Source organism: Pogonomyrmex barbatus, unplaced genomic scaffold (assembly GCF_055798465.1).
Source record: "Pogonomyrmex barbatus isolate J1 unplaced genomic scaffold, ASM5579846v1 scaffold17, whole genome shotgun sequence".
NCBI classification, from domain to species: Eukaryota; Metazoa; Arthropoda; class Insecta; order Hymenoptera; family Formicidae; genus Pogonomyrmex; species Pogonomyrmex barbatus.
In genome coordinates this window covers 5,265,059-5,288,282 of record NW_028297113.1, presented here as the reverse complement: position 1 = coordinate 5,288,282, position 23,224 = coordinate 5,265,059, and the positions used below count along the sequence as shown (strand labels likewise).

General features: G+C 39.0%; 1 protein-coding gene across 14 annotated transcripts in view; it reads left to right on the top strand.

Moving 5' to 3' along the window:
* Window positions 1-23,223, top strand: part of heph (polypyrimidine tract-binding protein 1 heph) — a 366,198-nt gene extending 342,975 nt beyond the window's left edge. For all 14 annotated transcript variants that reach the window (XM_011646796.3, XM_089074312.1, XM_089074317.1 and 11 more), the window contains 5 exons: window positions 492-525; window positions 2,063-2,155; window positions 2,443-2,659; window positions 2,740-2,881; window positions 3,759-23,223. In XM_011646796.3, coding sequence (XP_011645098.1) covers window positions 492-525; window positions 2,063-2,155; window positions 2,443-2,659; window positions 2,740-2,881; window positions 3,759-3,827 — 555 coding nt within the window. In that variant the 3' untranslated portion in view covers window positions 3,828-23,223. The remainder of the gene's footprint in view (window positions 1-491; window positions 526-2,062; window positions 2,156-2,442; window positions 2,660-2,739; window positions 2,882-3,758) is intronic.
* The last annotated feature ends 1 nt before the right edge of the window (window position 23,224 follows it).

Sequence of the window (23,224 nt, the reverse complement as noted above, 5' to 3'; positions counted from 1 at the left end):
AACTTAGATGTAGCGTTTCGGCGCCAAAAACGGCGAACATTATCGCGTAAGAAGCATCAACGGGATGATGAATGTCGCCTCGGCAAGAAACTGTGTGTCGACGTCACACTTCGCAGCTGCAACTTGTCACTACTGTACTATAACTGTGTGTACTACTATCGTTGTGTCGCGCACAAGCCTCGTAGTCTGACGATCGTCCTTCATTTTTGCGGAGGAAGACACGCCTTCCTTTCTATTAAACTCGTCGGAAAATCAATTATACCAAACACATCATGTGAAACTGAAAACCTAACTTTTTCTCTATCGATTTTGCAAAAAGCGTAATCGCGTTTTTTTTTTCTTTTTTTCTTTTTTTTTTTTTTTTCTTTTTTCTATAATTTCGTGAATCTTCAATTTTGATAATGCGAGTCTTGTGCGCACACCAACACTATACATTTGAATCCTATTATACTCGCTGACTACTGACTGGACTCTGTCTGTTCTCTGTGTAGATGGTCACGCCTGACGCTCTCTTTACCCTGTTTGGTACGTCTCCACATTTATATTATTAATTATATTACATTATTAATTATTATATTTACATCCTCGCGCTCTCACGTATACGCAACACCACAATCCGGAACGCGAACGCGACACACACGTCTACGCGGGTACGCGATAAAACGAAAGGGAAAAAAGAAAAGAAATAAAGATGCAGGCGAAGACAAACGTCCGAAGGGTAATAAATTTTACTGATCACGTGGATATTCCTCGCGATAACGAACGAACAAGACCGCGTACACGCACAAAAAAAAACGAATATGCCAAAGTAGAATCTTTCTCACACGAGATTGTCACAGAAAAGATCTCTTCCTTCTTCCTCGGTTTTTGTTTTTATTTTGTTTCATTTTTGTTTTATTTTTGTGTTATTTTTTTTTTTTTATTCTCTCTTCTTTTTTCTCTTTTCGGCAACTCACAAAACTCGAGCATCGTCATTCTTTCCCTCTCGTCATATTTTACTCTCGCGGAACATCCGCCATATAACATATTCTAATTAACGTTTAATCCGTACTCTTTCGATATTTTCGTGATTTCAACTTATTTTATTACTACAAGCTACTCCATATTCGCAATTCATTGATCACCGTCATGCCGTCATCACCATCGTCATACCGCCATTCGGCCACCACCGAACATGTTCTCTCACATTCTCTATTTCCAAGCATCTCTTATACAAATTATTTTATTAATATTTTATTAATATCAGTTCCACACAACCTTAATATTACATAAGCTTTCGCTTATTTTACGTAATTCCATAGGAACTCACTATTAACGAGACGTGGCGACTCGGCTGCGGCATCTTTTTTTTTTCTGCTAGCGATTGTTATGCAGATTTTCCTGGATAATTACAGACGAACATACAAAGTCACGTACTGTGTTACAGAGCGCGTTTAAAAATGATTAAAAATTTCTGTCCGTTCCGTAGACATCCATTTTTCGACTTTACGCTAGTGAAAATTTCATCCGCTTAACTACATAGCTACATAATATCGAAAAATGTAGAATTTTTTAAATAAACTAAGCTTCATGGAAATGCAAGTAATGAATTGTTGCTGTTTATTTAATTTTTAATGTATTTTACTTTAACGAAAATATTTGATATTAACAATTCGACGTTTATTAATTTACGATTTCTAAAATTTTTGATTTTCTATAAAATTATTATAAAAGTGAAAGATTATCTTTTAAAAATTTGATATATTTTGCACTACAAAATATACGAGTATTAATAAGAAAGCAATTAATATTAACAGATTAAAATTATTTTGTCAACTGAAAAAAATCTGGACAACTTTATATCGTGTGAAAATAAAGTTTTAAAGCCGAATCGCTCGCCTCTTGCATGTCCCGATTTCTTAGATCCGATCGTATCCCGATCTCGATCGATCAAAATATTATCCCGTTTATCTTCGATAGTCCTCAAAGCAGCCTCTCTAAAAAAAAAAAAAAAAAAAAAAAAACGCGGTTTGCCGTTTCCATTCGAGTTTACTAAAGAAATATTTGCGTATTGTGCATATAGGCGTTTACGGGGATGTACAGCGTGTGAAGATCCTCTACAACAAGAAAGACTCAGCACTAATACAGATGGCAGAACCTCATCAGGCACTTTTAGGTGAGAGAGCGATTGGACATTTTTCTTGGAAGTACAGGAATGACTTGGAGTGACTCTCATTTTGTCTCGTATGAATAATTCTTTCGTCAGATTCGTCTCGAAAAATTATTTCTACAAACGGGACAGTGAAATTTTTTTTAATATGAAAAATTAGAAGATATTTATATTACCGCCGCAATTATATGATATAATCGTATATGTTGTAATCGTGACATAGCTATATTACATATGAATGTATCAATGATTAATATTGTTCGTTAACATTGTTTGTTTAATCTGTATAACAGCGCTTACCCATATGGACAAATTACGGGTGTTTGGAAAGCAAATTAAAGTAATGCTCAGCAAACACCAAACGGTCCAATTGCCAAAAGAAGGTCAGCCAGACGCGGGCCTCACGAAAGATTACACAAACAGCACTCTTCACCGATTCAAGAAGCCCGGCTCGAAAAATTATCAGAATATTTATCCGCCAAGTGCGACCTTGCATTTATCGAACATTCCGTAAGTAATCTAGTAACGATACTTATTACACGGAACGATATTCTCCTAGCGATTTCGTGACATTTAATTTGCTCTTTCAGAGCTACGGTAGCGGAGGAAGAGATCAAGGATGCTTTCACCAAGAATGGTTTCACCGTGAAAGCTTTCAAGTTCTTCCCGAAGGACAGAAAGATGGCTCTCATACAAATGCCTAACATGGACGATGCCGTGGCTGCGCTGATTGTAAGTCATCATTATTATCATCGTCATCATCAATGAGCCCAAGTCGAGTCTTTGTTTCTTGATGAAAAGATGTCCTATATGAACTTTGGCTTCCTCTTACTTTGTTACAATTGTAATTTTTGTAAAAAAAGATTGTAAGCCTCTGGCTTAATCTTTTATTCTGAAGAATCAAATTTATTTTAAAACTTATTTTAAAGTTATTATTTATGGAAGTTTTCTATTCTCTAGGAAACGGTAATATCGCAATTTATTTAATTTCAATTTTAAATATATTTTGTTTTTATTATAGTAAAATATTTTTTCACTCTTAAAATATTCCTAATGCAGAGTGACAATTTCGAAAATTAAAAATCCACATCTTTCGTACGACAAAAAGCAACTACTCTAATTAATTAGCATTTCGTTGAGCATAAACACCTGATTATTAACTCTTGTAAACACGATAATCCAAAATTCTCGCAAAATAAAATTTCTCATATCAAATTTATAAAAACAATGTTGATTCTTTCATGAAAATACTTTTAAAGAAAATGAAGAGAAAAATTTGATTTAGATTTAAATCTGACGATTATATCTTTGCATGTAAATTCCAGTTTATTGACTGTTATGTATGTGGGGAAAGGCTCTTGGATTGCGCATCCACGAAACTCAATGAAACATCTCCCTTTCGTCACAACACTTTATTTATTTGACAAAATACTATTTGGGGAACCTTTGTCCTGTGTCGCGTGCCGTGGTCGGGGGCAGAGCGCGATAGCTGAAATCGCGAGCGTACTCGAAAGCTCCAGCATGCGCGCGCAATCATATGCGTAACATATATATATAATATTGACTATTATAAATATGACATTGAGTCGATTTGTTCTTCTTTTTATAGAAAATGCACAACTATCAACTTAGCGAGTCCAACCACCTCAGAGTATCGTTCTCCAAGAGCAACATCTAACAAGAATCGCCACCGCACGAGCAGCAGTGGTACCAGCCGTACGCCCTAGTCCCTCTTTGGTCACCCGCTTCGGTCTACGACTGATGGTTCCTTAGTTGGATCCGCTCAGGTGCTCGTCCGTTTCTGCAAGAGTCGCGACACTGTTGTTGGCCGGTCGCACTGCACGCGTGACAGTACAGAACTACGTCGCGCACTCGGACTTTGAAGCAGCACAAGTGGACAAGAGCTACCTCGTCTGAGCGAGCTTAGGATGCTTTCGAGGTCTTGCTCTTGTTGTTGGGACGTATATTTAGCAGGCTGTATCTATTCCCGCGTCTGATTGATTTTGTCGATTGGAGGGGCGCTAGGGTGTTTCGCGATGTACCAGGGTTGCAAGCGCTCAAGTTGAAACGATGAAGAGGCAAATTTCGCGACGGCCTTCTTGAAGGTAGTTTCCGGTGCTGGCTTTCGGACGCGGTAACGCGACAATTTCATAATTTTAGAAATATGCGGATTTAGGTATAGACGAGAATCATGGAGAAAGATAAAAGTGAAAAAGCGACAAACCGATTATCTTCATGAAAGCCAGGACCGTCGCGGAAAGAGAGAAAGAGAGAGAGAGAGAGAGAGAGAGAGAGAGAGAGCCTGGTAGCCAGGCATATATAGAGAAACGATTTGCAAGAAAGGAAATCGAGAGATTAGGGATTAGACAGAAGCGACGTAGATAATAGTGGTATTTACAGAGTTAACGCTAGGGAGGATAAGATATACTATTATACATGTAAAATTCATGATTCGGCGTGATCTGGACCGCTGCAGTGATTATGGTTAAGGTTTTTTCAAAGTTACGTGGACACAAGGACGACCATCTCGCGGCAATAAGCGCGCGCGACGGCGTCTGTATATCATTTTGGGAATTGGTCTCCGTCATCGTGCGGATCTGGAGAAAAGATAGAGGGTAAATGACACGAGCGCAAAGTAATCGAACACACGTCGTACGATCGCGCACGACGCAGCGGCCAGCAGCCGTGAATCAGTAATCATGAGCCCGCGATTATGAATCAGCAACCATAAACGAGACAATCTTCATTCTTCTGACGACCAAATGAACGCACGACCGAGCGTACTTGTTCGTGGGCTTCTGTTCCGTTCGAAGACGAGACAATACGATCGACGATGCTGACCGATCGAGTACGACGGGAACGGCGTGTTTAATTGACCGAGTATCTAAGTAAGAAAAACGGCCAATGTCACGGGACCTTTTGCATGCTTTCACGAGGTACTATTATTCCGCCGACGAACCGATCGCCCTCATTGATTTTATTTTATTACGATATATTTACGGTATTGTCAATAATTGAAATTGGAGAGGATAATTGAAAACAGTTGAAAGGTCGGTTTTTAAAATTCCAAACCTGTATATTACTTATTGCGATTGGTTGATTTGTTCGTAAGGCGGAAGCGAAGCAATTATCAAAGTCGTTCGTTGCGTGCTGAGAGTTATTCTAATTAGGGGGAGTACGCCACTTTGAACGTATCCAGCCCGCTCGACCTTACGTTTATGCTTTTTCGGAGGTGTATTTCTCGCTCCCGAAGATACCTGCAGTATTCTCGACTATTCGACGAAGTCGAACGCTTCTTAGGAAGGGTCGAACGGAGCCCGATCGCTCGATGGCCGAGGCGAGTCCTCCGCTCCGAGACCCACGCGGCGCGTTTGCGCGCGTCGTCGTACGGTCGTCGCAGATGGCATTTTTATAATTTGTACGTTTCAGTTTGGAGATAAGTATTATATTGCACCCGCACAGGTATCGGCGTCTTTATTAGACCGTACAATTATGCAGTTATACGTACACGGACACAAGCAACACATACACAGTCATGCACGCGCCACGCGTCAAGATAAATGTTCCGATCACCCTCTGATTTTTATACACACACACACACACACACACACACATACACACATACACATATACATGTATACACGGACGCATAGATACAATTGAATGCGCGCAGATTTCGTAGTTAGAATAGATGCTTAGGCATGTGTTAGGATTTTAATCGTATAGTAAGCGACTAGATAAGTAAGTTGACTAGGAGAGGAAGGAGTGAACCGTTGAACATATCGCTAATTAAAAAGTTTACACGTTCGGGACGCGCGCGGAAAGTTTGTATTCCATTCGTGATGAATTGGCCAATGCCATTTGGGACATCTCGAGGATGATTCGCATTGATGGACAATATTCGTGTGAAAAGGGCAGAGAATTACCGAGGATAAATCTATTGCTACGTGCCTCGGTCTATCCCATTGAAAGTTCCTGATATCAAAGCATTCCTTCAGTAGTTGGCGGTTGTGAGAATGCCCTATAAAGACGAGCAAGTGTTTTGAGAACAGATTGAACATAAAATAACACGAAAGAAAATTATTATTTAAGAAGATAAGTCATTTTGTGATGATTAAACAAATTTATTTACATCATTAAGTTTGGATTGAGTTAAGCATCGAAGATACATAACTACACATATATAGATATATAAGAAAAACAAAATAATCGTTATTATCGTATGGGGATTTAGCAGAAACATGCAAGATATAGAAATCAGTCGATGCCGATTCCCGAGATGTCCGAGGTATTCGCCGTAAAAAGCGCGGAGTTTTAATTAGGCTCTGATCAGGCGATGATGATAATCGATCTCATTTCTAGAATGGAAATCCTCAAATCCTTAAGCAATGGGATGTGCCGCGTGCGTACCGGCGTAACCCACGGGTTTCTGTCTAATCGATGTTCTGTTGAAGTCAATTAAATTTTACTGATATAACATAACTGATCGTAGAAAGAAGTAGGGAGTGGGAAAGCACGTGTTGGAAGAACATTATTATGTGAAGGTGTAACTGAGCGAGCGAGAGGGAGAGAGAGAAAGGAAGAGAGTAATTGCGCAAGTGCGAAAGAAAGAGTTGTATACAGGCGAATGCAGTGTCGCGCTACTTAGACGGATAGATTATTTAGAGGGGTGGAAGGAGAAGTTTCTAAGCCGAAAAAACCATGCAGTGATCGTACAAGGCGGTGAAGTGACGAAACTGTGTAAAACAAAGCGAATGCCGGCTCGGGTATAATGTGCTGTTTGTGCCAAAGTAGGGTAGCCGTTAAAAATCCTAGAATGGGATTTCTTGATGAACAGGGCGAATGGAATATCCTTGTTTGATCGCGCGAGCGCCGATTCCTGGGTTCCCCTCGCGTGTGTACGTCTCCAGGATCCCTCGATCGGCGATCTCACCTTTGATCGAGTACCGACCAATCAGCTAATTGTTTAGAGACGTAACGAGTAGCCGGCATGAGCGAAGGGGCCAGTCTTTGCATCTATGATCTGTGTCTTTCGGACCTCTGATACTACGATTATTTACTTCGACTGCATCTACACATTCTTAACCGGACACACGTTCTGAGCACCCGGACTGTAACGTCTGCTATACGAGAGGCATTCACTTATACACAAACACACGTGCACATATATATACACACACACACATACAAACACACGTACACCCTCTTTTAGTAGTGATACACGAAACTCTGCAATCACTTACAGACATACACAGCGCAATACAATTTTTACTTTGCCGAACAAGGTAGATTTTTTTCTCGTTTTAAATGGCTCGCTTAGTCCGTTATATATTGATCTAGAAATTCAAGAGGCGTTTCTCGATCTTATATGGATTATATTATGGATTATATCTTATTTTATCTATTTCATTCGTATTGTTTCTCGTGTGATTCCTTTTAGAGCGTCTCGTGTCCGTATCAGCTCGCGCGCTGACGCTTACGCGTTTGTATCTCCTCGATTTTTATCGCATATCGCGAAACGTGATAGCGTGAGAGAGAGTGCCACAAGGAGGGGTAAAGGGGGAAGAGATCGTGCGGGAGCTTCCGTACAATTCTTACTTCCGGCACGAATATCGTCTAAGCGTACCTGAACAGCTCGTACAGAGAGTGTTACTCGATTTCCCGAGCTATATATATACATTTCGATATATATACGTGTATCCTTTTCGCGAATCGCAACGTCGAGCACCCGCCATTTACGCCAGGCTGTTAATTACATTTTGTCGCTTGCCGACCGTTTCTTAGCACATTCCTGTCGACGCGTACGTTACGCGTTCATACACAACCAGCCACACGAAACACACAAAACACGTGATAGAAACCACGCAAGCGCACGCATCCAGTATTTTGTTCAATTTTTCTTTCTCCAATTTATTTTCTGAAATCCTGTTTTTGAAATCCTTTATCGCAAAGCGACACAAACCCAAACCATTGTTTTCTTCTTATTTTTTTTTTTTTCCACCACACTAATGGTGACAATCAGCTCTTCTGCTTGCAAGAGAAAGAATCAACAAAATTCCTCTCGAGCATTATTGCCAAAGTAACTCGTTTCGCGAGCGGCGCGAGCGACATCTTTTCCATGAGAAACTATTATTAGTAGAAACGTTATACCGGAAACGGGGCAGCTATATGGAACTATAGGTATCTACAGGGTGCCCGACGTTAAATCGCACAATTGTTCGGTTTCTTCTGTCGCGTACGACACACATTAGATCGGCCTTCCTCCTTTGCGCGCGCACGGATGGTTCTCGCGTGATAGGTAAAAGGAAAAGAAAAAAAAAAAAAGAAGAAAAGGAGAGGCACCCTGTAGACGGATAGATCGATTATATCACTAGCTGGGTTGAGGGGGGCCGAGGTGAGGGTTGGAGTAGCCAGCACTCGCTACATGGTGTCGTAGATTATTCAGACTCCGAAATTCCCAAGATTCGTCGCGCGAGGAATCGGCCGGTGTTTCAGCGGACGGGAGGAAGGAGGTTTTCATCCCTCTGTCACGACGTGATAGGCGCTACATTTTCGTGTATCTAGGAGTGCGAGGGTTTCCGTGTGGGGGATGAACGACACCGCGCGAATCGATGAGAACGCGACAAAGACCTTCGCGTAGAAAGATTGCGCCTTCGTGGCGCACGAATAATGATAGAGAAAGACAGAAATTTTCATCGAGTAAAGATTTTCATGATTCATGATATTGCGATTTGCATCAAGCAGGCGCGAGTGCACGTATCTCTTTCTCATTTAACAAAATCTCGTTGATCGATCGCTCGGCTCGTTGAAGAAGAGAAAGAAGGTTTCGAAGAAGAGAATCGCGAGCGGAGGAAATCGGCGGCACGGCGACGTCGGTGAGACATCGCATTTGGACCAAGGAAATTCGGAGTCTGGTAGAGAGCCACGTTAGTAGATGAAGCTTAGCCTACACAGAGAGTATACTAAACTATATATGTACACGACATACAAGCAGATACACGCGCGCGCACATACCACGATACATACATATGACATATACACACACACACACACACACACACACACACACACACACACACACACAGAGACAGACACATGTACACATTTACACGGACTTATATCTATTATATATTTGATATATCGCATTGTAACAGGTGTGTCCAAAATGCGCGGCGGCTGCATCCCGATAATCTATATTTTATTAATAAGGAATAAGTCTATATAATATAGGGTTACTAACGTGTTACGGATTATCATATAAATTAGAGAAGAGAGAGAGAAGATTAAGCTATACAAATATATATATTCATATATATATATATATATATATATATATATATATATATATATATGTATATATATATATGTTGTATAATGCGTGACGGGATTCACACAGAAAGACGGAGAAGGAACACATATACACACAACGCAACGTTAACGCGATCGGATAGAGACGTGAGATATAAAAATGTATGTATATGATGAGTTTTAAATGACTATATCTGTGCTATCTTAGCTATACCGTTGAGAAATTATCGGGACATGGGTCTGCTTGCCTAATCGGGGCCTTAGGCGTCGTTCATACCAAGAGAGAATCAAATCTTAAAGATAAAATATGCCGTCGGTGCATCGGCCCGATGGGCATCTTCGTTTCCCTCGTCAAATTTTGTTCTGTGTATTAAAGTTAGGGTCGCGATCTAGGGAAGGTCGAGGAGGCGAGTCGCGACGGTCGCAAAAATCTTGCAGTTTTTGCACAAACGCGAGTTATTGATGGTCCGTCGCGGGTGACTTCTTTTTCTAACGTTGAGAAACCGATTTGGATGTTACACGGTAATGGGCGGCTAGTAACAAGGAAATATCTTTTGATGATATTCACACGTGAATACACACGAATACATATACATATTATATATATATATATATACACACGAATACATATACATATTATATATATATATATATATATATATATACATGAACACAGCTCGAAAATTTAAAGTAAGTGTAAATTAGTTTATCGCGAGAAGGGAGAAGCGTTTAAAAGACACACAGGGTCTTCAAAGTGCGGTGACAAAAGTCTTCAGGATAGAACGTTAACGGTAAGAGAACAAGTTACAACCGGAGATTTAACTGAAGGAGTAGGGAGATAACGAGATAACGAGTGATCCAAACGGCAAAATATTGCAATATTTAAATAAATATTAAAATAAGATAAATCAAATTGGATAATATTCAAAATGGCTTCAAATGCCAAAATACTGAAAAAAAAGAAAAGAAATTTGCGAAGATCATACTTTACTTTTATATCAAAGAATCATAGGATTATTTGTTTCTTTCTTGAATAAGATTGCTTTGATTCAACTCTTTTAAATTGCGTTGATCGCCGTGATCGATTGTTATCTTGATCCTTTGAGCACGATTAGGCGAAGAGAACTCGAACGAGGGATTTCTTCTTCTGCGTACGTCTCGACATGCACAGGTCGCCAAAACACGCGTGTTATTCATTGGTATGCCTGTTGATTGAATGACTCCGCGATTTTCTTGCCTGTTCTTATTTCCACGAGATTCATGCCAATTTCGAGAACGAAAGCGTGACGGAGACGAGACGGAGAACGAGACGAATGAACAGACGATAAGTCAACTCGTCAATCGTCTTAGCTTCGTGATTTTTGTAGAAAGAAATGAAGGAAACAGTTCGATCGGTCCTTACGTCTCGAGCTCTCGATAAATTTCTTATTTTAAGGGAAAGTACGAAGAGGCCTCGATGATGCAGCCGCTATCAAATTTTTTCAAGTAGTATTGTGACTGTATGATTACCGCTATGGCCATCTAAAATGGAGCAAAATTTTTTAGGTGATAGAGAGAGAGAGAGAGAGAGAGAGAGAGAGAGAGAGAGAGAGAGACATAGCAAAATGGAAATGTGTCGTTAGAAACGACACCTCTCGAGACGGGACATCTTCGTAGTTGAAAGTGTAGGATATGTTTTTTGTTTCTTCTCGGTTATAGCACGCGTACAAAGGACGGCTAAATTACGTAAAAACACTATAAGTCAGCGAGAGTTGTAGAAATTAACTAAGCAGTAGTCGTTAAGGCGATGAGAAGCGTTGCTTAAGGGAGAAGAGAATAGAAGGGAGAAAAGGCACGATCTTGTAATGAGAGAAGTGTGAGTAGCGGTAAAAAAACTTTTGTAGCGTCTTAGAACGTCGTGTAATAACTCCTTTCTAATTAAGCCTCCAGACTTAAGTAATGTGTATAGTTAAATGACAATCACTCGACTCTCTGTATCGACAATTGACGAAGGGAATCTCGGAAAAGCCGTGATAAGCTGCCTACGCACCGAAACCCCTTTCTTCGTGTTCCCTTCTTTTTCTCGGTCCTTCTTACTCCCCATTCGCAACAAAACCTTTTCCATGTTCCGATCGTGGACCTTCTTTCTTCGAGAGACTTTCACCGAGCTGGCGAACAACTAGGCGCGAATTTACAAGCCAGATCTGTAAATAAAAGAAGAAAATTTAGATCTAAGATACGTTGATTCGTCTCTGACTCGCGTCGTTACCGCGATTTGTTTGTCCAAAAGTGTCTAGATATGTAACTAAATCGATGTTTCTCTCGCAAGACGATTATATAATTGTTTGATGAACAGTTTTATGTCTTCGAGACATTTCACGGCCGATAAATACACCTTTAACTGGATTGCCTTTCATGAATATTTTAGCCGCACTGTCTCGTAACAGTTGGCGCATTATTGACGAGCAAACCCCCCATACTTTCAAAATTCGCGTCAATTAATTATAATTGGTACATTAACAATGAGAAATCTCATAAAAGTCATTCAAGTACGAATATTTCATTCGATAAATTTATAGAGCTTAGAATTTAACGTTTCCCCTCTTTTTTACTATTCAGGAATTCTATGAAAAATCTCAGGTTGTAGATATACTATTTCTTCGACATCGCTCTAAGCCTTTCCGAGCAATCTTGCCAGCTATTTTTCACCTGTTTGCAGAAACTTCTGAACTTATCGTGACAAGTGTCAGCTCCGCCTTTTAGCTCTCGAACTTTCCAAATTCCGTGCCCAGGAAGATCCTTGGTTTTCTGCGTGTACCTTCCTTCTTTCCCTCGTTTCACAGTTGTCATTCACCGATCCGATCAACAGCTGATGACAATTCTGCGCGTCGTTCCCGATAAGAAAAAGATCTTTCGTACCTGAATGGTATTTCTAACGTGTTGTTATTAAGGAGACGCGCGGGAAAACGCGATAAAAATCTCGAATCGTGCAGAATCGTATCATCAGGAACTTGACCGTCGGCGAGGCGCACTCTAAAAGCTGTGAAATCTTTAAAAAAAAAAAAAAAAAAGATATATATGTGAGAGAGAAAACCAATCATGGGCCAGGAATTGCGTTGCAAGTCACAATCAGCTCGTCTCCGGCAAAACAGACAATTTTCTTTCGACGAGAACCATTGTCAGAGCGGGCGTTTTACGGTTAAGCTCTTTCTTAGTAAGTTCGATTAGGGATTAGTCTATCGGTAGGAAGGCGGAGATCGCGAGTGATGATTTTTATTCGTTGCGCCCAGCACCGCGAAATGGAAAGCGTGCGGCAAGAATGAAAAGAAGAAAGTAAGAAAAACAAAAATTCAGGGAACAGCTGTAACATGGAGAAAAGAGAAAAGGAAGAGTAAAAGGGGAGGAGAGATCTTTCGGATCGACGGATCCTTCTATATTTGTCGGTCAGCGATTATGCGAGACGCGCGCACATTCACACATTCGCATTTATCATACACGCATGCATGATATATAATATATATATATATATTATTACCAACACGCCGAAAAATATATACTTTTTGACACACGCGTGAAACACGTACGATTGACGATCTTCCACGTGCCTTTTTTTTTGGCGCGACACGTTCACACGGAAACCAAGCACATGTACATGTGTACGCCGACGCGATATTGTTAACATTAACGCCCATGACCTTTTTATAGCTCGACTCTTGGACCCCAGAGCCCTTTTACGAAAGTATTTTTCTCGAGTCCATTTCCATCTCGACAGATCTGGAGGCGCTTTTATCATTCGATCTTCTCTTCGGGGGAGATTGAACATCATTGCCGCGTCGTTCCAAACTTTATCTTAAATTTTTTTAAATTTTATCCTTAAAATATGTAAAAATAGAGCTTTTTTTTTTTATTTATTTATAATTCCTCGAATTCGCGTTATTCGTCTTGTTATCTCGAGAGATGTATTAGACGAACGTAGCGTTTTTCTGAATTAGGAATAATATTTTACGAATCTCACCGCGCGTAAATAGTTCCTTTATACGTTATGCATGCTCGTTCGTGAAATTACCTCAGGAAATATTTAAGGGAATTTGTACATATCACAAGTACCACAAGTTCGATTGTACGATTGTATCTTCCAGATCTGTCCGCATTTTAGTGTTTTTTTTTTTTTTTTTTTTTTTTTTTACGAGTATTCCCGTTCCATCACTTTGACATTATCGGTATTATCATCGTTCACTACTTCTTCCCGCTATCTTTTTTTTTTTGCGTTTTACTCTGCGCTTCTTACCTTTTACTTTTAATTTTATTTTTATACTTTTTAATCACCGCTAGTTACTGTTATCACTAGGGCTGGTTACTATCGCTACTGCGATCGTTACTATTATTAGCGCTAATTAGTATTATCTACTTTTATGAAAACTATTATTATAATTACTTTACTTTTACGTGTAATAAATTTTCTTCCTTTTTTTTTTTATTTTAGCATTAATGATACGCTTGGTTTACGTGTCGGAAAAGAGAGAGAGAGAGAGAGAGGAAGAGAGACTACTCCTCTCGTTAGCACTTCTTAACTAGCATATCCTATTCATTATTGTATTAATTTTAATTACTATCACTTTTTGATAATGACTACTACTATTACTCTCATTTACTGCTACTGTCTATTATTCTACTCTACTCTACTCTACTCTATTCATTACTATTGCTACTCTCATCATTATTCACCATTAATCACTTTCTACTATCACTCTTACTGTTTTCACTTTAACTTTTCTCCTTCCACTAGAAATTCATAACGATTCACATTACTCATGTAAATTTAAGATAACTTTGATGTTACATGCGCGCCGGTAATAAAATTCCAAAATTAAAAAAGAAAGAAGACGAGGCACGCTTCATTTTTTTTATGACATTCAGAGAAGATTAATGACAATGTGAATCATTATCTACGTAGAATTTAGAATCTATCTCATAACTATACTGTATCTTTTTCTCTTTTCTCTCTCTCTCTCTCTCTTTCTCTCTCTCTCTCTCTCTCTCTCTCTCACACACACTCTTTCTCTCTTCATCATCTATATTACTTCTCTCTTAATCTTTCTCACATACTCTCTCTCTCTATACATATATTATTATATATACATATAAATCGTATGTGCTTTATACTATACTTCTATTCTTATCATTACTATATTACTCTACTATTGTATTACTCTACTGTACTATGAGTGTTACTGTTGCCGCTCCGACCAATGTTTGCTCTTACTGTAACCGTCAATGCGTTCACGGCTCATAAGTAACTGTATGTCCTTGCCTGTTGTTTATTTTATCTCGTTTTTAACGAAACGACGACTTTTAATCGAAAATTTCCACTTATCTTATCCTTTCCCTCTCCTGCATCTATTTGGTGTTGCGAATCTCTGTATCGTATTTTCTCTCTCCCGATACATTTATCTCTTCCACTGACCCCCTTTCCTTCCCTTCCCCCCAGTTCCATCCCCGATATCACCGAGTGTCGAAGCGAGAATAAAAAGACTTCGCGAGCGAGCGGGACGAAAGTACATACACATATAATTAATCTCCGATTTGTCAAAAAAAAAAAGCGATTGAAAGAAGAAAAAAAATAAACCTACCCGTTTTTTTGTGTTTTTTTTTTCTGTGCATCTCCGGTCGCCTAATTTCCCTGAACTATCTTCCACTTCCATCTTCTTGGGAGCGATCTAAAGAGAGTTTCGCGTAATCTTACTTATTTTCCGAGTGCAATTTATTTTCTGAAAAATGTGATATGTATATACATAATATATACGTACATAGAAAAACCCTTTAAGTCGCTCCTTAACGCGCGATCCTCAGACTTCCCGCTCATAACTCGTTCTGTTTTACCTTATTTTATTTTTACTTCTATGTCTTTTTTTTAATCAAAAGAGATCGCGTCGATGTGGATCGAAACGGGGGGGCGATGTGGGGGACGAGACGTAAATCACGCACGCTACGATCGTGATCCACACACGCGCGGCAACCCTTTATGATTTATACAGGAAGAAAGGGTGACCGAACTTGGTGTTTCGTATCTTTCAACGCGTTTTGAAAAATTGCATTGCCAGAGGCATACGAGAGGAGCGCATAATTAATTGTTGATTAATCACAACTGTTTCGATCTTTTTATGTTCTGCGATCCAACATCGAAGTGTAGGATAGGAAATTTTATATATCAAAGTCTTTTCCATTTGGTTATTTGGTGCAAATTGAAAACATCGAAATTATATACCAATTTAAATAATTGATAAAAGGATCTATATCTTTCGTTTCATGAAGATTCACTCGATATTTCTTAGTTATGCGCTTCTGTTACGGAATTGCTCGCGCAATTTTGAAGTTAGAAGGGGCAGTATGTATCCTCGGCGCGCCCGAAGATCGAGAAACGGAGTTCCGCCGTTCGGAAGTGAGGGAGAAAGATTTTTCTTGCGCACAAGCTCGCCCAAAACAATCATTAGGAATTGTGCCTAGATGTTTAAAACACTGTATTCTATGGGATCAACGTCATTACCTTTTTAGAGTTGAGAAAGAGTGCGCGAAGTGAGGTGGCGACGAGGGAGGAGAGAGAAAGAATGAGACGAAAAGTGAAGGGAGGCAGGAGGCGTCTAATGTGGTATTAGAGAGGAAGAGAGAACGGATCGAGTCGCGATCCGCAGAGTAATTTATATATGCGTTGGCAATGTCTCCGCCGTGATGTCGTCGACCGAGTCGAGATTGCGAGCACGATCGGAAGCCGTGCGATTATTTTGCTCCGGTGGCACTGAATTTTTGCCAACAGGTGTGTGTGTGTGTGTGTGTGTGTGTGTGTGTGTGTGTGTGTGTGTGTGTGTGTGTGTGTGTGTGTGTGTGTGTTATATACATATATATGTATGTGTATGTGTGTGTATAATATATACATATATATATTATATATATATTATATACACACACACACACACACACACACACACACACTTCCGATATACGTCAGAGATCACTCCCGACGTCCATCCACGTCTTTTGGAACGAGTCCCGACAAGCGGAGTAAATCGCTCTTTACCTTTATAACATGAAAATCGAGGAAAAATATTTAAATTTCAAACGATAATTCTTAATTAGAACAAAACGGCCTGACGATGAGAGTCAGGCGAGAGACGAATCGAACGAATGTCGTAAGAAAATTGCCGCGCGACAAACGAGGGGAGATTGTTTCAACACGTTGTTGGAAAATATTTCATGTAAATACTTGTATTTTTATTGGGCAAGATGTGCATATATCTCGTTGAGGGAAAATTATATTTTGCGTAAAGTCTATCCTGGGGAACACCTCGAGCTCTCGAATGGACGTCGCGTTTATCTCTGACGAGCTTGACCATTACCGTACTAACGTTTTGTATTGTCAACAAGCTGCTATAACTAAGTCTAGTGGCACTCTATAATTTCGTATTCCATATATCATGTTCTACTTGTACTTATAGCGTTCCGTATATCTATGTAGCTCTACATCTGTCTGTATACTATATATATACATGCTATATATATATACACACACACTCTTATCTCAATGTATATATATATATGTACTATACCCTATCTCCTTTTCTACGTAAGACTCACGACCTACTAATGCGCTCTTTTTTTCCATCACTTGTAGCTTGTTGTTACGAGGAAGATACCTCACACATTGCTGTGATACTAGCGATCGCAATCTTTATTCCGCAGTAATAATACCTGTATTAGAGCTTCAACTTTTGATGGAATCCCCTTTAACGAATCCTTTCAGTTTTTTTTTTCCGTTTTAATCGACTATCTCGCTTCTTTTAGGATAACGAAATCTAATTGACGTAATTAATTACAGAGGAAATCTTCTCAAGCGAGATGTAATTTTTATTTGTTATTTAATTCTATTAATTTTTTTCAGATCTCTATTTCAATTATTCTTTTCCCGATGACTTTTTTTCCAGCTCGATCGTCGAACTATTGCTATGCTACTGCCTGTCGTCGTCTTCCCCTTCGCCATCTACTTCAAACGGCCTACTGTTACTACTATTACTTCACTACTACTATTATTACTACTATTACTATTGCTACCATGTTACTAATTCTATTATTACTGTAAACTTTAATCTTCTCGGCACATGGACAATCACTGAGACATTACTATGTCGTTATTGACTCGATTGCTACGCATGGGAATAAATATAAATAATAATTCAAGATTGATGATAATTAGATTGTCGTATTAATTATACAAAAATAAATAGATTTTTTTTATGGTAGTTTACCCTAGAAAAAATATTTTCTCAATTTTGAGAAAGATTTTAAAATATTATCTCTAAATGTGAAAGATAATATAATTCAGCGCGTAGCAACGACGAATCAAAAACGACGTGTGACTGATGTGCTACAGTTTCCGATCTTCGAAATCTTCCTCCTGCATGATGCTGTTTTCTGTGCATCATTGTGCTACACGAGACACACGTTTGCAGACACACCATGACACCCTCACGAGCAGCAAGATACACTTCGAATGCATTTCACGTGTACGTTTCCAGTCACGCGATGTTTTTCGGTCACGATTTAAGTCACCCTGACTGATGTGACTAGATAATGAAATGTCTATAGATAACGAAATTTTCGGGTATCATTCGGGATGAGATGACGATGAGTTTAATTATACGATCGACCGATCGTCTGCAAAAATCGTATGCGTGGTACGCCTTCGCGAAGGCTTTGTATAGCTAGCTAGATAAATGGAAATTCAGATTATGCGCTTTATGAGAGAGAGAGAGAGAGAGAGAGAGAGAGAGAGAGCTAATAAGGCGAGTAAGTTCGCGCCATGGAGGACAAACTTGGCTTTTCTATCGCATCGGAAAGTTCGCGATGAAGCCGGGCGTCTTTCGAACGTCATAGTGTTCGTGTTAAGATTCACGCTGACAAAGAATGAACCGACACACGCAATTTAGATAAATTACATTATAACGCGGCGTAGTAAATATAATGTAGTAAATAAAGTTTCTAAGTATCTTTCAGTATTCCCGAAAATAATAAAGGAGAGAAACAATGGTGGACGCTGAATATTAGTCGAAAATTAGCATAGTTTAAAACGCGCGAATAGATAAGCTGCTTTGTTTTATCTGATGTGAACAAATTGGAGGTATCATTCTTTGATAGGTGATATGCGGCTTAATTTAATTCTGATTGCAGCATATCGATAAATTTATTTCTGATGTTATCCTATGAGAAAAAAAAATTTGATCGACAACTCGGGAATTTTTACTATATTCCGCTTTGGTGTAAATAAATAACAGAATCGCGAAAAAAGTTAAACGTGGATGATAAAAATATAATAATGATAAATGAATATTCCTTTATTTGTGTCCGTCAAAACCAATAGAGTAAAAATTTTCAACAATTAATTGACGAAGATAAAATTCTGTGATAAATTAGAATTGCAAGGGATAAATCGCGAATTTTATTTCTGAAAGAATATTAATGAATTTATCGATATGCTGCACGATAAGGAAGAGCCGTGGGGAAATTTAACAAAATGTCGATGTCTTTCCAGTAAATTTCTCTGTAGATTTAGACTATAGTCTCTTTGTAGACTTTAGAAATATTCTTATAAATCGTTTAATTATGGCAAAATGTCAAATCAAACTTAATATTTTTTTTCGTTGAATTTTTTGCAAAATTATAATTCTTAATTATAAAAAATTCTAATTATAAAAATTATAATTTTTCAAGCTTTTCAAGCAACATTCATGTATTATAAATAGCCTTGTGAACTAGAAACGAGTTTTAATATAATATTACAGTAAATATTACTGTTACTGTCGAGAAAATCAGATATTAATTATTTATTTTATTAAATTAAATTACATTCGACAAGTAATAATATAATAATCTATTTAATATTTAATAATCTACATTTATATATGAGTGCAATTTACAAATGCATTTATAGAATCAGTAAATATTTGTGTCGTGTTCGTAATAACTTTTTCCATTCCTGCAACATCTTAGCTATTCTCCTTTTATTATCAGAATATTATTGTTAATATTTTAGAAATTTACTGCAAATACATACATTCGTATGAAACAGTATTAAAAAAGATACTTTGCAATACGCAAGAAATTCTAATAATATTTCTCGAAAGTCAGACACAACGAGAATGATAACGGTATACTGTCAATAGTATTTCATTGAATATCGTTCACAACAATGACGCAAAAGTAGCTAATTATTGTCGTTTTTATCCATGATATTGTCAATATTGTCTTTCTGAAATTAATATAACTAACGTTTCCTTGGGACAATCTTCCAACCTTTCTCAGTTTGTTGATTTTTTTTTTATATGAAGTTTATCGTGCTGGCAAGAGAATAAGCTGTATGTATTCTTTGCAAGTAATAAATTCAACCTCTAATGACTTTTTCCAGTGAGCATGTAGCGTGTGAATGACGATGAAATTACTCAGCGAAAATTAGGGGGAAGAGTGCTGGTTGAGAAAGGATGAGAGAGAAAGAGAGAGAGAGAGAGAGAGAGAGAGAGAGAGAGAGAGAGAGAGAAAGCTCTTCGATATCTGATTACAAGTTTTTTAGAAAACAAGTACGAAGTCAATTGTTCATAATTAACGTGCATAGGAAAGCGTGCACACCTTTCGATACCGTAGTCAATCGAAATCGTCGGTACACGATTATAATTAAGTCAAGACGAGATCACTCGAGCTAATTACACTTACGCAATGTGAACATCCGAGTACACACACACACACACACACACACACACACACACACATATATATAGACACGTGAAACAGAAAAAAAAAGCGGATGCATATAGGTCATATTCGTACATATTTATGCGAAAAAGGAAAGGAAAAAGATTAATGTAATAAGAAACTATTATATAGAGAGAGTATTAAATAATAAATTTTATCGTGTCGCCAGGTAAGTCGGCAAGTAGTTTCGTGAGGCGTAGCGCAGGAGAGAAGATTATAATAATACAAGAAAAACGAAACTCGGGAGTAAAACTTACGGATATTCGACGGGCCGCGTCGTCCGTTCTTTTTTTCCATCCGGAAAATCGTAAGACCACTCTCAGGATCGAGTAGCCGAATTTCTCGGATCTAATAATCAAATCGCCACGATTTTTTACAAGGCGGAACGCTGTGCGAAAGTGCGAAAATGTGAAATGTGTTCGCCGACGCAGCGCTTTCGCGAAAACCGGTATCGCGTTCGGACGATCCGCTCGTTTTCTCGCAGACAATTCGATCGCATGACACTCGATGTAATAATCCTCGCGAATAATCCGGATTCCGTGCGGCCCGATCGAGTTTCGCCGAACACTTTCGTTGACACTCGAAGTATACCGCCCACATGCGCGAATTAGAAAGACACGCCAGCGAACGTGATCCGTTTCTCAAAGGGCTGACGAGGGACGAAACTCTGCGCCGCGTAAACTGTCTTCTTTCGGTATTTTTAAATGGCATTCTTACGCGGCACAGGGATATCCAGAGAGGATTCATTGCGAGCGACTTTTATTCGACTTTAAAAACAGAAATTCTTTTCGAAGTCGCCCATTTCACGTAGAGATATCTTTCGACCGTAGGCGTCGTCCCCCTGAAAACGAAAAGATGAACGGATAATCTCTCCTTGAGGCTATTTTCGCCGTCGCAAAAGAGGTTTGCAAGAAGCTTTCTCGGTCGAGATCTTTATCGGTCGAGTACAGATCGATATAAGTTTGAGATACGGGAAAATATAACGATTGGGTGTGAGAATTGTTTTAATTAGAGAAATTAAACTGTCGTGTTTTCATATATACGTATATTGCTCACGTAACGTTAAGTAAGAAATATTTTATCTTTTGCAAGGAGCATGCCGCTTGTTGCCGCGCACCGTGACGAACGAACGTCGCGAATGAACATGTTCGCGTGTACAGTGTAGTTCACGCCTGTAATAAATTCTATATCCTGTTTTCGCGGTATATCATTTGCTCGCGTTGACGTAAATCGCGTGCGCTGTGAGAGAGCTCTCCCTGGGAGCAGCGCGGGTCGATAAGGATTGGCTCTTCAGGGCATTTCTCGATTTTGACTCGCGAATTTTACTGACCCGTGCGGCTTTCACGGACATACCGGACGGAAGTACCGCGGCGAACAACGTCCACGGGTACGAAGGCACCCAGTACCCGTCAGGTACAGACGTTATCTCCTAATGGACATATTGAAAAATATTTCGGGACATTCGCGAGTAATATCCAACCGTTCACAACGTTCCGTGTATCGCGTGTTGCGATTACCCGATTCACTGGTAGCAGCACAGCAAACGTTGGGGCAGCGTGTCGGGTAGAGGCGGAAAAATAGAGAAAAACGGCGCAGATGATGGGGAGATAATGAATAAGCAAAAAAAAAAAAAAAAAGAAAAAAAGGGAAAAAGAATACGCGCAATCGAGTACGAGGATCGGAGGGTATTGATCATCCGAGCTTCGAAGTCAATGCGTTTGACGTTTAGAACAAGTGTGTTATATATAAATATGAACATTATATAAATACATATTATAAAATTTAGATTTATATATATATATATATATATATATATATATATATAAATATATATATGTAAAAGAGAATGTTATATATATAGAGAAAAATGGGCAACGGCGGGGCGTGCAGAAGCACAGATATCAATTATAACGTCGTTATAACTCTTCCCTCACACACGAACACACACAGGAGCGTCGCTATTAATTAATAATTTGTCCGATTATTATCGCATCAAACGATCAAGCAGTATATCGGCAGTCTCATTATTAACAACCTGTCACTTTCATTATTCCGTTCCGATTATGCATGTCGCTGACACGATGAGCGCGGTTACGGCGTTATGGCTAAACGAGTGCGCGAGAAGCGGACGTAGCTGCAATATCGACCAGCCGTAATTAATTTCGGACGAGACCGCCGCAGACTCGTCGAGATTCGTTCTGCTTCGTGGTAACGAATTATCGCGATCCAACCTCGAGCTTAAATCGTCCGCAGAATCGCAACCGCGACTGTTTGTGACTGTCATACGACGTTTCTCCTCCCTCCTTGCGGAATTAGGAAATAAATCTCAGGCCAGTACTAAAAGTAGACCCGCGTAAAAAAAAAGACCTTCCTGGCAAAGATTGTCTGACATGTCCCCGCAATGTTGAAGACGACCACATCTGACGAGCGAAACATTGCGTTGCGTTCGGATAATGTTGCCTTCTCGAATCGCGCCAACCGCTCTCCTTGGATCAATTTAATCAAGGATTTAAGATTTACGAGGCGAGATTTAAATGAAATTTTAACACACAAGTATTTTCTGGTCGTGTCCAAATCGTCCTGTCTGACGTGATTAAAAATATCAAAGGTACGCTTTGTTCTCATTAACATGTCGTGTATGTGCAACGGCCGTTACGTGAATGATTTCGTGATTTTGTCATCGGACATCTTAAATTAATTTTTAATTTAGATTCTCTCATATAAGTTGACTCATATAAGAAACTACGAGATTTCTTCTCTTTAGATATTAATTATTTTTTTAATATCCTATTTATACACCTAGCATTACGTACTTTGTGCTGTACCAATGTCTCCCTGACGAGTGTCGATGGCAGCGATGGCGACGATGCTGATTTTGATTATCCTTATCCTTAGTATCGATCATGTACTACTCCGTTGTATTGTCCGACAACATCCTGCATTATTTTGTAAAGAAGAATAAAAATATCTTGACAAACGCAAAAGAAAAAGAAC